The following is a 13,552-nucleotide window of genomic DNA, read 5'->3' as shown; positions in this document are numbered from 1 at the left end:
CTTTGATTGGATAAAATTAGTAGCTGACGTTTCTAGAGTTACCACTAATCAGGCACTCAACTTTGTCCAGAACCTGCACAAGGAGAGTAGGCAGTAAGGTCTCACACTCTTGCTTCCAGTTGTCGAAGTTTTCGGCAGTTACTCCATCATGCCGGAGCCCTCTAAGTCCGCCCCGGCCCCGAAGAAGGGCTCCAAGAAGGCGGTGACCAAGGCGCAGAAGAAGGACGGCAAGAAGCGCAAGCGCAGCCGCAAGGAGAGCTACTCGGTGTATGTGTACAAGGTGCTGAAGCAGGTGCACCCCGACACCGGCATCTCGTCCAAGGCCATGGGCATCATGAACTCGTTCGTCAACGACATCTTCGAGCGCATCGCTGGCGAGGCGTCGCGCCTGGCGCACTACAACAAGCGCTCGACCATCACGTCGCGGGAGATCCAGACGGCCGTGCGCCTGCTGCTGCCCGGGGAGCTGGCCAAGCACGCCGTGTCCGAGGGCACCAAGGCGGTCACCAAGTACACCAGCGCCAAGTGAGTCCGCCCACCCAGAAAGGTAGCCTCAGCCTGTACCACAAAGGCTCTTTTAAGAGCCACTCACTTCTCCAAAGAGAACTGGCACTCACAGCTCTTGTCGTGCACACTTATTTGCTACATGAAATAGTTTCCAAGTTCCATTGATCTTGTTAGAAAGTGCTTTGCAATGCAACTGTCACATAAACCTAATAAAGAAGAAGAGTACCTTTTCCCTCCCAGTCGCCCATTTGTAATTGTGTGAACCTGGCAAAATTCTGCTGGACATTGCATATATGGAAAAACCCTCGTTTAAGTTTGCTTTTGGAAGTGATGCCGTTTCTCCCCTCTTCTGATTTGGATTTGCCAAATATTAAGGTAGGAAATAAAAAGCGAAAGCCAGAACCCAATTCGAGTATCTTACGCGTCAATCAGGGTTGAGTTGGTTCAATAGCCAATCCAGACGCTGCGCGGGCAATTTGAAAGTTAGCTGCGGGTTTCTCCGACTAGTGGGAGGCTGCGGCTGGGCGGTAGCTGGGCGGAGCTCTGCCATTTTCGCCTTTCTCCCCCTCATTTACTTCTCTTGAACGGGGCAAGTTTGCTTCCTCTCCACACCTTTCTTGGTGTGGTCCACACGATGCTTTCTTTCTGTCATTTTCACTTAATATTTCTCTACTAAGTGGAATAAATTTGAAAAGGGAAGGAAAAAGTAGAGCTGTTCCGCTACCTCTCAACTCGGACTGCCGGGCCAGTTTTATTTGCGTAAAGTTTAATGATACCTTTCACTCAGTGTACTGCAGTGACTCGATCAACTGATTTTGGGGTGTTTATATGAGAGTATTCTGCACACGTGCAACAGGAGACATACAAGAAGGGGGCACCAGTATTAACATCGACCTCATGTTTACGGTGAAAAGAAGGAACGCGTATGTTCAGGTGTGTTGCCAGGATGCATATCACACAGCGGAGACAATGAACTACAGTGGGTAGTTGGATTTCAGAAGCTTCAATCTTAGGTTTATGACACCATTTTATAAAGGTAAGTAAACACCCAAATTATACAGTGTTCAAGTGTATTTAGAAGCATGTATGAGATTATAATCTTTTCAGAAGAGATATTCATACACATTTTTGAAAACATCAGGCAGTGGCCTCTGGCGATGAAGGCAGGGAAATGGAATGGAGGAAGCCACAGAGGCAAGGACAAATAGCTGTCAGCTTCTATTTTGGAAGTTACAAGTTTGTCCTTGCGTGTTTGATATAATTTGCTTTATACTTTGCATGTGTATCACCTAGATTCCCTCCGTGTATCACACATTGTATTGCAAATAGTGAAAGGAAACAAAGAAACAAGTTCCAAACATCATCTAATTTGCGTTCAGAAAGACGTCTAAATGAGAACCTGCACCTAGGAGTGTTTCTTCAGATTCCATTGCTTTCTTTTAGTGAGGAGGAAGGGAAAAAAGAAGACTGACAGATCATTAAAAAGCCATGGCCTCAGAAAATCCAAAGTTTTGGTTAGAATTCAGTGATCCAGAAAACTTTGCTCCTGATTCTGCAGACTGGGTCCCTGACTTATGGGTAGTAATTGGGGGATCCTGGCTGGACTTCAGTTGGTTTCTTCACATTATTTTTTGTATTAAGTGTGCCTGTAAGCACAAAATTGATAGAATTCATGCTTCACAAAATTCGGCTGATGAAATGCTCTTTCCCCTGCTTCTCCAGATCTCTAAATCCTGTCAACCTCCAAAGCTGGCTACAGTTCCAGAACGAAGTTTGGGTAAGCCTGGACTTGCTTTAGTTCCTCCAGCTCTTGTGAGCCTCACATCTGCTAAGCTTCTCACTGAATCTTGTGCTGTCTCTGTGGCATCTCTGTGTGTGCGTTTCATATATGTTATATGTGTACCTATGTGTGTGCACTCCCTCCATCTATTCTGTTAGAACAAACATTGTGCTTTTTTTCATTTCTATATCTTCTCCCACTTCTCACTACCAACATATTTGAGGAGAGTTAATTCTTTCTTTATTTATTTTAATGATTCTTTAAATGGCACAGGTGAATTTGAACCTCTGTCAATATAGTCAGCAACAAATTATGGTATTGGTTTAACCACTTTTCCAGAATGAGGAAAGCAGTGGGTACAATCCAGGGGATGAATGATTTAGAGGGATTAAGTTTTTTGAGTACATTCTCTAGCCAGGATGGAAATGACAGAGGCTACTGCTTATTAAAATCACACAGAGAAGACATATGTACCTGATAAGTTCTGGCTATCAGGACCTGTACAAGAGACTTGGAATTGTCAGAAGGGAAGATATCTAGAAGAGTACAGGGTAGGGTGGATAAAATCTATGTGCAGAATGGAGAAACACATTCAGAAGGCATTTGTGGTCACTCTAAAGATTTATATATCAGCAGCATTGGTCTCCATTATTTAGAAAGTCAAAATTCTGGAAACACACAGGGAAAGGAACAAACAAACAAAACCAAAATCAAACAAACTCAAAGGTATATTTTGTGTTATTTGCATGGTGGTGACCCAAGGGCCTAACCTTCTGTTGCTGAATAGGCTTGATGAACTGATGCCATTCGTTACCACTCAGCTTGGGAAACTGATTTCTGCTAATCTAAAATAGGATGCTGCTTCACTCTTTTATTCTGGAGTTCATACCTGGTATCTTCAAGAATTTATCTAATTTGACCCAAATATTTCTTTGCCAATCATTTTTGCCAGTCTCATATAAATAAATAAATAAAAAGGGCCAGTGTTGTAACTTAGTGGTAGAAGGCCCTGGGTTTAGCCCAGTACTGGGGAGAAAAAAAGAAAAAGATTTTTCCTGAAGAAGAATTCACAGAGCAGAAAAGAGCACTCTGCACCATTGAGGGAGAAGAGGGACTATGAACCTGATGGACTTTGCCATCACTAGAATGGGGGTCCTTATCCAGCCTAGAGGAACTTTGTTGGAAAGACTGCTCTTCCTCCCAGGGAGCTGGTAAGAAATGTGGACAGAGCTCAACTTATTCAGTCATTCCCGATCCAGGCATGCCAATCTGCTTTAGCTTTGACCTTGTATGGGACAAACTTTATCCGAGATAAATTCCAGAGTGCTAGCACCTCTTCCTCTATAAACTCCTCAACCACTCAAACACACTACTTCTGCAGGTGGCCACTTTATCCATTGCCTAAGGCTTCCTAACTTCAACCTCAGGGTCTCTGCTTTTCTGATACCACCATCACGTCATAAGATGGTACCTGTTGAGAGAGTTTGTTTGGTACAGCAAAGGTGTGGTACCAAAGCCCAAATGAATCAAAACACAATACAAGAGTATTTTCCCAGACTTGGAAAGGCTTAAGAAATTTCTTGCACAGGAATATTCCTAGGACTTGATGCATGTGAGTGAGGACAGCCTGCTGAGGACCTGAGGTTGAAGGAGCCATGCTGGAAGTTGGGTGCTGATAGATTACAAGGACAAGGGGGTCGTCCCCGCAGGTGCCCCGGAACTCCCACTGTTCAAGGAAGAATAAACCGAGGACCTGAACAGAAGTTCTGGGGTCCTGCTAGAGAGGTGCTTTTCTCTTTTTAAATTTAGAAATGAGGAAAAGTGAGAAGGGAACACTGAAGCTTTAAAGTGACTAATTTGAGGAGAACCTTTAGATCTCAAGGCACAAAGGCAGACCCCCAAGCCAGGGAATGCTGCAGCCAGGTCGCAGTGCAGGTCTAGAGCAGCAGAGCTTCTGACCTTTCACTGATCCTGTGAGGGCAGAGCTCCTGGATGGCTGGATGGGTTCCAGAGGAAAGCACGTGAGAAGCCGTGTTCTCACACCTGTCAGCCCCAAGTCTTCCGGCTTATATCTAATTTTTTAGATCCCCTTTCCAGCCTGATATCAAATTCTTAGGTAGTAAAATTTCCCTTAATGTTTTGGAAAAAAAAATCACTAAAACAAATTACTGTGGTATAAGAGCTAAATAAGAAATAGTTATTTTAATAATAAAGGACATGTTCTCAACATGTAAACGCTAGAAAATTATAAAGTCATTGGCTGTTTTTATCTCTGTTGGAATTACCCTGAATATAGACAGAGCTGACCTGTTCAGGTGACTTGGATGCCATCAGGAGTTGCTCTCAAATGCTGCTTTTCTTTATTGAAAAGGTTAATAACTCTTTGGTGACACTGAAAAGAACAAAATATGATCTTAGTTAATAAAGTGATTACATTCTTGGAAAATTCAGTGCATATTAAACTACACACAAAAGCTACACACCTCTTGTGCCTATGTGTAGAGGAATTAGGTTCTAGGCTCAGAGAGACTTTTCACCTTCAGGCTGGCGTTGAGACACTTGCAAGTCAGGCGTGACATAAGACAACTCTTCACAGGAAGCCTAGTCCTTCCCCAGGAGTGTGTCTCTTTCCAATCACTGGGACAACAAAAAGCTGATTTACCTAATTTCTACAGTATTCCCTAACGGTCAGCACTGTTCTTTGAGAACACTGACATTAACTATTGTATTGTAGAAGCCATGCAGCAGACCTGTCAAAGCTGGTGGGGGCTAGAAAAATGCAAGAATGTCCCCAGAAACGGCCTGCAAAGCCGACCTGTGATCGGGACTCTAGAGCACCTTCCCCAGACGGGCCAGGTGGTCTACGGGCCTGGTCTGGTTGGTCTGAGTGCCTTTTCTTCCCAGCAGCCTATCTGTGGAAATGTGAATGAGCAGAAGGTCTTAATGCCCAAGAGGTGGATAGCCTGTGAGGGCGAAGGGTCAGGAGTCAGAGTCCTCTTCAGCTGCTCTTGTTCAGGCCACCTCGTCATTTATGGGAGCTTTTTCATCTGCAGGATCCACCCCCTTGGCTTTCAAGGAAAGCAGCAGCGTGAGATTCCCATGCAGCTGGAGCCTGAGGAACAGAAGCAGGGAGGACACTGAAGTGCAAGTGGTTTGAACTCTGGGGTCCCCCGAGATCCTGGAGCTCCTACACACACCGGAGACCTTGAGAACACAGGGAACCCCACTCTGCTAGGGCCATCACGCAGGGCCACGCCAACCCAGGCAAGGCGTGGCCTCACCCAGTGGCCCCCTGGGCAGGCTGTGCAGCACTGCAGAGCCTCAGGGCCTCCTCTGGCCACCAGGTCACCTGATGCCTACATTTCTCCCTGCTAAATCAGTCAGATGTTGAAGAATTGCCCTGCGTGAAGCTTCATGGCTAGACAGGGAACAAAGACATATTTGGGGACAGAGAGGAACATGGCAGCTGCTCAACCTGGGGCTGCCATCCCAAAATATCCCCCCAACGTACTTTCAGTCTTCACATCCTTTTTGCTGACATGTAGTACCAAGCTAAAAGAGAGAGAGGGAAGCTCCAGGGACAAAATGTTAACCCCAAAGGCATGCCTCCAGTGACCCAGTTAACCCTAAAGTGGAGCTTTCACCGATTAACTTACAGCTTTTATAATCTATCCTTCCACCTCTGAACTTCCTTACAGTGTCTCACAGGAGCTTTTGGGACACATCTCAGATCTTAACCACAGCATGTCTTTTAAGCATGTTATTTAGAATTGACAATCCTAAATATGTCAAAATAACCTTGGTAAGGGGACATTTTATATGACCAGGAAGAATGAAATTTAGATCAGGAAGAAAAGTAGAAGAGGGTCTCCAGTGGTAAAAGACCTCCAGTGGTAGAGGACCTCCAGTGGGAGAGGGCCTCCAGTGGTAGAGGGCCTCCAGTGGTAAAAGACCTCCAGTGGTAGAGGACCTCCAGTGGGAGAGGGCCTCCAGTGGTAGAGGGCCTCCAGTAGTAAAAGACCTCCAGTGGTAGAGGACCTCCAGTGGGAGAGGGCCTCCAGTGGTAGAGGGCCTCCAGTGGTAAAAGACCTCCAGTGGTAGAGGACCTCCAGTGGGAGAGGGCCTCCAGTGGTAGAGGGCCTCCAGTGGTAAAAGACCTCCAGTGGTAGAGGACCTCCAGTGGGAGAGGGCCTCCAGTGGTAGAGGGCCTCCAGTGGTAAAAGACCTCCAGTGGTAGAGGACCTCCAGTGGAAGAGGACCTCTAGTGGTAGAGGGCCTCCAGTGGTAGAGGGCCTCCAGTGGAAGAGGACCTCCAGTGGTAGAAGGCCTCCAGTGGTAAAAGACTTCCAGTGGAAGAGGGGCCCCAGTGGTAGAGGGCCTCCAGTGGTAAAAGGCCCCCAGTGGTAGAGGGCCTCCAGTGGTAGAGGGCCTCCAGTGGTAAGGGCCTCCAGTGGAAGAGGATCTCCAGTGGTAGAGGGCCTCCAGTGGTAGAGGGCCTCCAATGGTAAAAGACCTCCAGTGGTAGAGGACCTCCAGTGGAAGAGGGCCTCCAGTGGTAGAGGACCACTGAAACAATTGCAGGAATCCAGCAGTCTTCTATTAAGTGAAACTTCAGAGAGATTTGAAAGATGTAAAGCATTGCCATCATCTTACTTTTTTCTTAAAATATATCTATTTTTCATAAAATAAGCTATGTATGGTAACATAAAATGGGTTTGTCACTATTATCTTAAAATGAGTTAGCAACATAAGTATGTTTTAAGTTTTCATGTAGAAGATGGAGAAGGTCAATATTCAGGACCTACAAAGCACCAACTCTTTGGGCTCTCAGTGTTTTCTAAGAGTGTAAATGGGCCCTGTGGTCAAGGTTTGAGAGCAACTGCTGTGCTGTCTGTCACAAAGGGAAAGTTAGGATCCCATGCCCCAGCTGTCTGGAAGATTCCCCTCCGTGTGTCCACGCCCGCTGGGTGCTCAGGCCCTGGTCTGTTCGAGCCCGTTGGGTACACAGGTCCATTGACGTCATTGCATGTTGACGTTTAGGGATTAGAACATTTTAATATTTGGTTTTATCATTGCATGAAACATTGTTACATAGCTCCAAGGTCAAGTGAAAGTGTATTCAAAGAGCCTATGTGGTTTAGACAGGAGGTGTTCCTCAAAAGCTCAGGTGTGAGGCAGTGCAAGAAGGTTCAGAGGCGCACTGGTTGGGTACGGGAGCCTCATCTCACCCGTGCATTAATCCCTGGGTGGGGGGGGGGGTTACTGTGACTGCAGGCAGGGAGGGTGTGGCGGTGCGTGGCTGGGAAGGACCCCTGCGGTTCGCGTTTTGTCCTAGAGAGGTCAGGCCTTTCTCTGGTCCTGGTTTTCCTCTCCTCTGCCACGCCTTCTGCCCTGGCTTCTGTCTCACCTGCAGCACAGAGAGTGGGGTCGGCCATCTACCGACTAAGATTTCTGAAACCATGACCCCCAAATAAACTCTTCTTCCTCTGATTGTTGTTGTCAGGTCTTTTGGTCACAGCAGCAAAAAGCTGACTAGAGCAGAGCCTCTATCAACTGAGAGGTAACGGTTTTTAATTTTTTATTTTTCATTCTATTGTTTGTTAATGATAAGCATTCATGCATGTATTCTTAACACTCCCTATTAGATTAACAGTAACATGCTACACAGTTTTCTGGGTCTAGCTTATTTTACTTAAATATGTATATATCCTGAAGATGATTTCATAATAGTATGTAGGGATTTCCTCTTATTTCCAGCAGCAAAACACTCTGTTTTTTTTTTTTTTTTTTTTTTTTTTTTCTGATTGTTTGTTTTGTAATTCTGCCTTGTCTTGGTAGCTGCCTGATACTTTCCAAGGAGTTTTGAAAATTCCTCCCAAAATATGCTGATTGGACTTCAAACTGAAGATCTGTCCAAAGCGATCCTTGGGGGGACTCAGTGGTGACAAACACACTCCCTGGGAATGTGCCCACCAGGGAAGGCTGGCCTCACAGCAGAGGAGGCTGGGGGTCCACAGGGGCCCAGACAGACTTTGCTCACACAGTCCCCTGATCTCCTGAGGGCCCACTTGACTTCCCCAAATCCTACACTCCCCCACTCTCCCACGTCCCCCTCCCCTGTGCCCCGTGGGGAGCGTGTAAGTGTCTACGTCTGTTTTCCCCTTTCCCTTGCGATGCACATAAAAAATCTGTACCAGTTTTCCTATTGGCCTGCCTGCTATTTATTTCCTAGACTTAATTATTGAGACTGCAGAGAGCAAAGAGAGACTTCATCACCTACAGTATCATCAGATGGTTTCCTAGCTGTTCTAAGCATCAGGGTTGATCTGAATCGTTAATCTACCATTACTAAAAATATAGCCCACAGTACAGTAAAATATAAAATGTTTTATAAATGCCAAGATCTAAATTATTTTAGGACTTCTAGTCTTTAAAATGTAGTTGTACAAAGTTGATCTTACGGGTCCACGGCTAATACATGTGAGAACATTGTTACTGTTTTCTCTTTGCAGTGATTATGTTCACGATTCTCCAGTCATTATCAGACATACTCCATTTATTTGAAAAGAAAATAAATATTCATTTTTCTAACACCCTTACTCCAAGAGAACACCAAAACTCACAAAGGCATTGATTGTCGAGTTTTGATCATTCCATCACTCCAGTACATCCGCCATTAGGTAACATAGCAACAGCACATTCAGTGTTTAGCGTCTCTTGGCTAGGGGAGTGTGCAGCTACAGCCTCCAGGCTCTGCCTCCACTGTGTTCTCTGCCTCACTTGCTGCTCCACACTGTGAGTACAAGAAAAGCCGACAGTCATCTACAGCCTAGGGGAGAGACTCAGTGGAAACCAGGCCTCCAGTTTCAGATCTGTAAAGAAAGGCAGAGAATAGACCCTTTTTCAGTTGCTCGGTGGTACTTTGTTACAACAGCCCTTGTACCACATACAAGAGTGGACACATTCAGGTGCTGACTTCTCATTCACATGTCTGGTCCTCTCTCCTCGCCTACGGGTCAGCGGCAGCACTAGTGCCAACCTCAAAGGACTGGGAAGCAAACTAGACAATGTATCTGGGAGACAGCACACCCTCCAGAAGGGCAGCCGCCGATGCCATCAGTATGTTCTGCAACGTGCCGGAAACAAGCTTTAAGGGCCGTATTATTCACTGTTTGAGGGAAGCTTCTGAAGTGCAAAGTCGTCAAGTGAACTCTGACAGTTAGCATATCAGAACCTCAGGAGAGCAAACCAAATCAAGAGCTTTCAGATGTGCAGGGAGGCAAGTAACAAATACATGGATGAGAATAAAATTCAGCAAATGGAAACCTGGGTATCCCACAGCAACAAAGCTGCCCGGGTGGGAGGCCCAGAGGCCCTGGGGCCCTTGGGACCAGAGCGCTGCTCCTTGCTGGAGTTGACTGGCCTGGAAACTGCCAGGTGGCTGTGAGCCCCTGAGTGGGCTGCAAAAGGGAGGTGGGAGTAAGGCCTGCTGCCCTGCGGGGACGTCGGAGGACCTGCACTCCTTCCAAGCGCTTTCTTGGAACCTGGTGACATACACAGATGAAAGCTACTGTGACATTGCCTCAGAACAGAATTTCTTTTTTCTTTCAACAAAATAAGTTTGAGAAATAAAAATAAGTTTAATTTTATAAATGTTCCACCAAAATATGAGCCTCTTTAGGTCACATGTCATGCTACTTGCTGAGTTAGGTGTATTATAATAGCTCAACTAAATATCACACTAAGTAAACTAATGTTTTACTAGATCGGTATCAAGCACTACTGGGGGACCAGAAAATTGTGCTAGTTTATAAACTCTGGCTGTTAAAATGTCGATCAGACAGTGGGAATATCAGTTTCTTTTCTCCTTTCTGTGAATATTTCAGATTCAGTGTCTGGGGGTGACAGTTGGCACTGGTGGGTCTTTAGGGCCTTAACAAAACTTTATTGGCTTTTTTTTTTCCCCAAAAGTATATGATAAAGAACAGTTCTTAGACCTGTCATACATGAAGAGTATGTTTGAAGAAAAATATTAAATAAATAGTAATAGATTGTACCCAGAAACATCAAAATACAAAATAAGTAAAAGTGATACTCAGATGACTGAGGTTTAAACAATACCCAAAACGAAATGATATAAGCAATGTTATAAAATCATAAATGGCAAAATAAGGCTGTAGTTTATATTATCGTTACAAATTATGAATCCATGTAAGTTGTGTAACATGTAAATTGTTCTTTATGTAGTAAGAACTGTAGCTGCTGTAGGGATGTGGAGGGGTAGCTGTTCTGGAAGATGACCATTTAGGAAATTTCTTGAAGAGTATGACTAGGTCAACCCGTGAAGCAAGGGCTGCTGAGGCTTGGTTGGTGCGTGGTGTTACGGACTGCTGTGTGAAGGCTGCCCCAAGTTTAGCAGCTTTGCCGGAGTTCCGAAGGTCAGGTTCTGGGAGCAGTGGGACTGGGTGCTCAGCTCGGGGTCTGATCCTCAGGGGCTGCAGCATCTACAGGCTGCGGGGGTGGGAGCTGCAGGGTTTCTGGAGGCTGCTCCTGACCATGGCTGGCTCCCTTCCTCTGGGGGGAGTGCTCTAAGAGAGACTGGGACGCCAAGCCAGAGGTCTCGTCGTTATCACAGGAGGAACACACCTCTACCTCCTGTGACCGGCCCAGGCACAGTGTGGGAAAGGCACACGGGAACAGTATCAGAGGCGGGTGTGGGGTCCCTCAGTGACACCTCGGAGGCTGCTTCCCACGGTGGGCACAGAAATGCGTGTGTCTGCACCCTCACAGCCTCTGCCTGGCCCCTGCCTTGACGCACCAAGGCAGAGCCTCTGGGGAGGAGGCTAGCCAAGAAGTCCTGCTGGTGGTTCTGATGCACGGCTGAAGCTGAGAACCCACAGGATGGAAGAATGGAAAGCTGAGAATGTGAGATGGATGGTCAGCTGAAAGGTCCTTTTCACTATTGCTCAGTCGAATAGATAACGTACCACGGAGGGAAGTTCGAGAGATTTCACTTTCTGGAGATAAGGGTGGGAAAAGGTAACCTTACAAAGTGGCAGGAAACTTCAGGCCCAGGACACATGCATCAAGTGGTGGCTTTAGTGTGTCAAGGATGATCTTTGTTAGAGGCCCATTATGTATGAACCTGGTGTCCCCTGCAAGGAGCAAACTCTAACCTGTGCTTCTCCCACAGGCTTTGCTGAGTTGAGGACTTATGGGAAGTGAATCTACTCTGGAACCAAAGGCAAATACTGGGAATGCAAAGCCTGGAGTCTCCACATCTTTGGGACAGGTGTGATGCTTCTCTGGAATTCTGATGGCCCTCCGCCTGGCAGTTCTCCATCCTGCAGGGTATTTAAGTAAAAGGAGATGACACTTGGGCAGAGAACCTGTGTGAGAGCCCTTCACATCCAGTATCGGGATGAGAGGCTGCAGAACCGGCAGCTTTTAACAGCACTGGAGATGTAGGCACGAGGTGATCCAATCCAGAGCCTTGAGAGTCACACAAGGGCTCCCCCACCAAGCCCTGTGCCTCCTGCCCGCTCCCTCTGCCCTCTCCCAGCCTCCACCCGGGCCCCAGAGTCCCTCACTCATTCTTCCACTCCATAGTCCTCCCTGAACACCCACTCCACCACCCCAGTTTTGCTTAAATTTGGAGGGAGGCCTTGCTCAGCTGCCTGGGCTGACTTCCAACCTGTGAGCCTCCCGCCTGCAGGGCTCAGCTAGATTTTACCTTATTGACGAACATTCTGTGACCACATTGTTTAACTGGAACATACAGATCCACTCCCTTCCTGTTCTGTTTTCCTTTTCTCCCACTTATCTGGAAGGCCATTTTAAGGTATCTGTTTGCTCTCTAATAGAAAAGGAACTCTCAGAGTGCCTGACTTGTAATCTGCTCAGTTCTGCTACCTCGAGTGTTCCTGTCACATAACAGGTGCTCAAAAATATATACTGAAAGAGAAGATCTAACCAGAAAACCAGTGTAATCCCACTGTATGGTCTGAAATTTGAGGTTCTTGTGTGAGTGTCAAGGATGTCTGAAGTCTTTCAAATGCCAGATACACACGGGAGAGGGAGAGTTGGGAAAAGTCTGGCCAGTGGCTCTTAAGTAACCACTAAGCAAGGGTAAGAAATTCTGGTGTGTTGTTGCACAGTACGGTGACTATAGATAGCAATTATGTGCTGTATAGTCCAAGAAGCTAGAAGAAAGGATTTTGAATGCTTTTACCATAAAGAAATGATAAATGTTGGAGGAGATAGGTATCTTTAACCTGATTGAAACATTACAAAATGCATACATGTATGAAAGCATTACATGACACCCCATTAATATGTGTAATTTTCTTTTTAAATAGCAATTGAATTTAACATAGAAATGTTAGAATTAAAAAAAAAATTCTAAAATAAATGCATGTGCTGCACACATAGGGATGGAGAGAGAGAAGAAAGAGAAAGAGAAGGAGGTAGAAGACCAAGGGGAGGGAGAATTAAAGATACATGAAAAGGCACCAGAAAAGAAAATGTATAGAAGATCCACGGTGCACAAAGCATTCTCAGCCTCAACAGTCATATAACTCCTGTCTCTAGTTTATAAGTATAGGAACAAGTGTCTGGGAGTCAAAATCTGAAGTGGCCCTATGTTTCTAGGTGAATCTCCTAATTTTCAAGCTGGGAACTAGTGGAGGTTCCATAGACCAGCCATAATAGAGGGAATAGGCAATGTTGGCTAAGCATGTATTACAAAACAAAATATTAACTCAAAGAAGACTTTAGAAACAAATGACACTTCTGAGGTCATTAGGTCTAGAGTAGCTGGAAATACAGGAAGAGCCCTGCCCACACAGAGGCAGGGTGTGTGGTGTGTGTGTGTGTGTGTGTGTGTGTGTGTGTGTGTGTGTGACAGAGAGACAGAGAGAGAGACAGAGAGAAAGGCTGAAAGGGGAAGTAAACTTCAGTATCAGGAAAGGCCTTGCAGGAAGTAAGCCTTGGGTGACTTCACAGGGCAAGATTTGATAGGTGAATAGAGAAGGTGTATGTCAGGAAATAAGCATTTTGTGAGCCCAATAATCCATTTCTTCTTTGCAACAGCATCGATACTAACTTCAGATTCAATAAGGCTGGTGAGTCTAGTAGCCAAATGGACTAATACTAAGCTTCTAAAGATTCTGTAGGTGTTTGCAGCCACCTCCTGGAGACCCAGGAGAACAGGCACTGGCTCTGTTGCAGACATGACTTTCTTTACTCTTGGCCCTTTGCTTCCTG

The 13,552-nt window shown here is 45.9% G+C and overlaps 1 protein-coding gene and 1 long non-coding RNA gene across 3 annotated transcripts; both read left to right on the top strand.

Annotated features, from left to right (window-relative positions):
* Positions 1-95: 95 nt before the first annotated feature.
* Positions 96-709, top strand: LOC124988222 (histone H2B type 1-K-like). Its single transcript, XM_047557497.1, has one exon. It carries the CDS (start codon positions 149-151, stop codon positions 527-529), a length of 381 nt encoding a protein of 126 aa, XP_047413453.1. The 5' UTR covers positions 96-148; the 3' UTR covers positions 530-709.
* A 397-nt stretch (positions 710-1,106) lies between these two features.
* Positions 1,107-12,164, top strand: LOC124988226 (uncharacterized). 2 transcript variants are annotated; one of them, XR_007109386.1, is made up of 4 exons: positions 1,107-1,543; positions 2,230-2,284; positions 7,791-7,847; positions 11,481-12,164. It is a non-coding gene; the product is annotated as an uncharacterized LOC124988226 (long non-coding RNA). The 2 variants fall into 2 exon arrangements; XR_007109385.1 differs by lacking the exon at positions 11,481-12,164 and adding an exon at positions 8,800-9,178.
* Positions 12,165-13,552: the final 1,388 nt, after the last annotated feature.

This window comes from Sciurus carolinensis, chromosome 7, assembly GCF_902686445.1.
Source record: "Sciurus carolinensis chromosome 7, mSciCar1.2, whole genome shotgun sequence".
NCBI lineage: Eukaryota > Metazoa > Chordata > Mammalia > Rodentia > Sciuridae > Sciurus > Sciurus carolinensis.
The sequence above is the reverse complement of the archived record's forward strand: the minus strand, read 5'-3'. Positions and strand labels throughout refer to the sequence as shown.

What these genes read in the sequence shown, in the direction of transcription:
- LOC124988222 (XM_047557497.1), top strand. Translation starts at nt 149, where the DNA reads ATGCCGGAGCCCTCTAAGTCCGCCCCGGCCCCGAAGAAGGGCTCCAAG.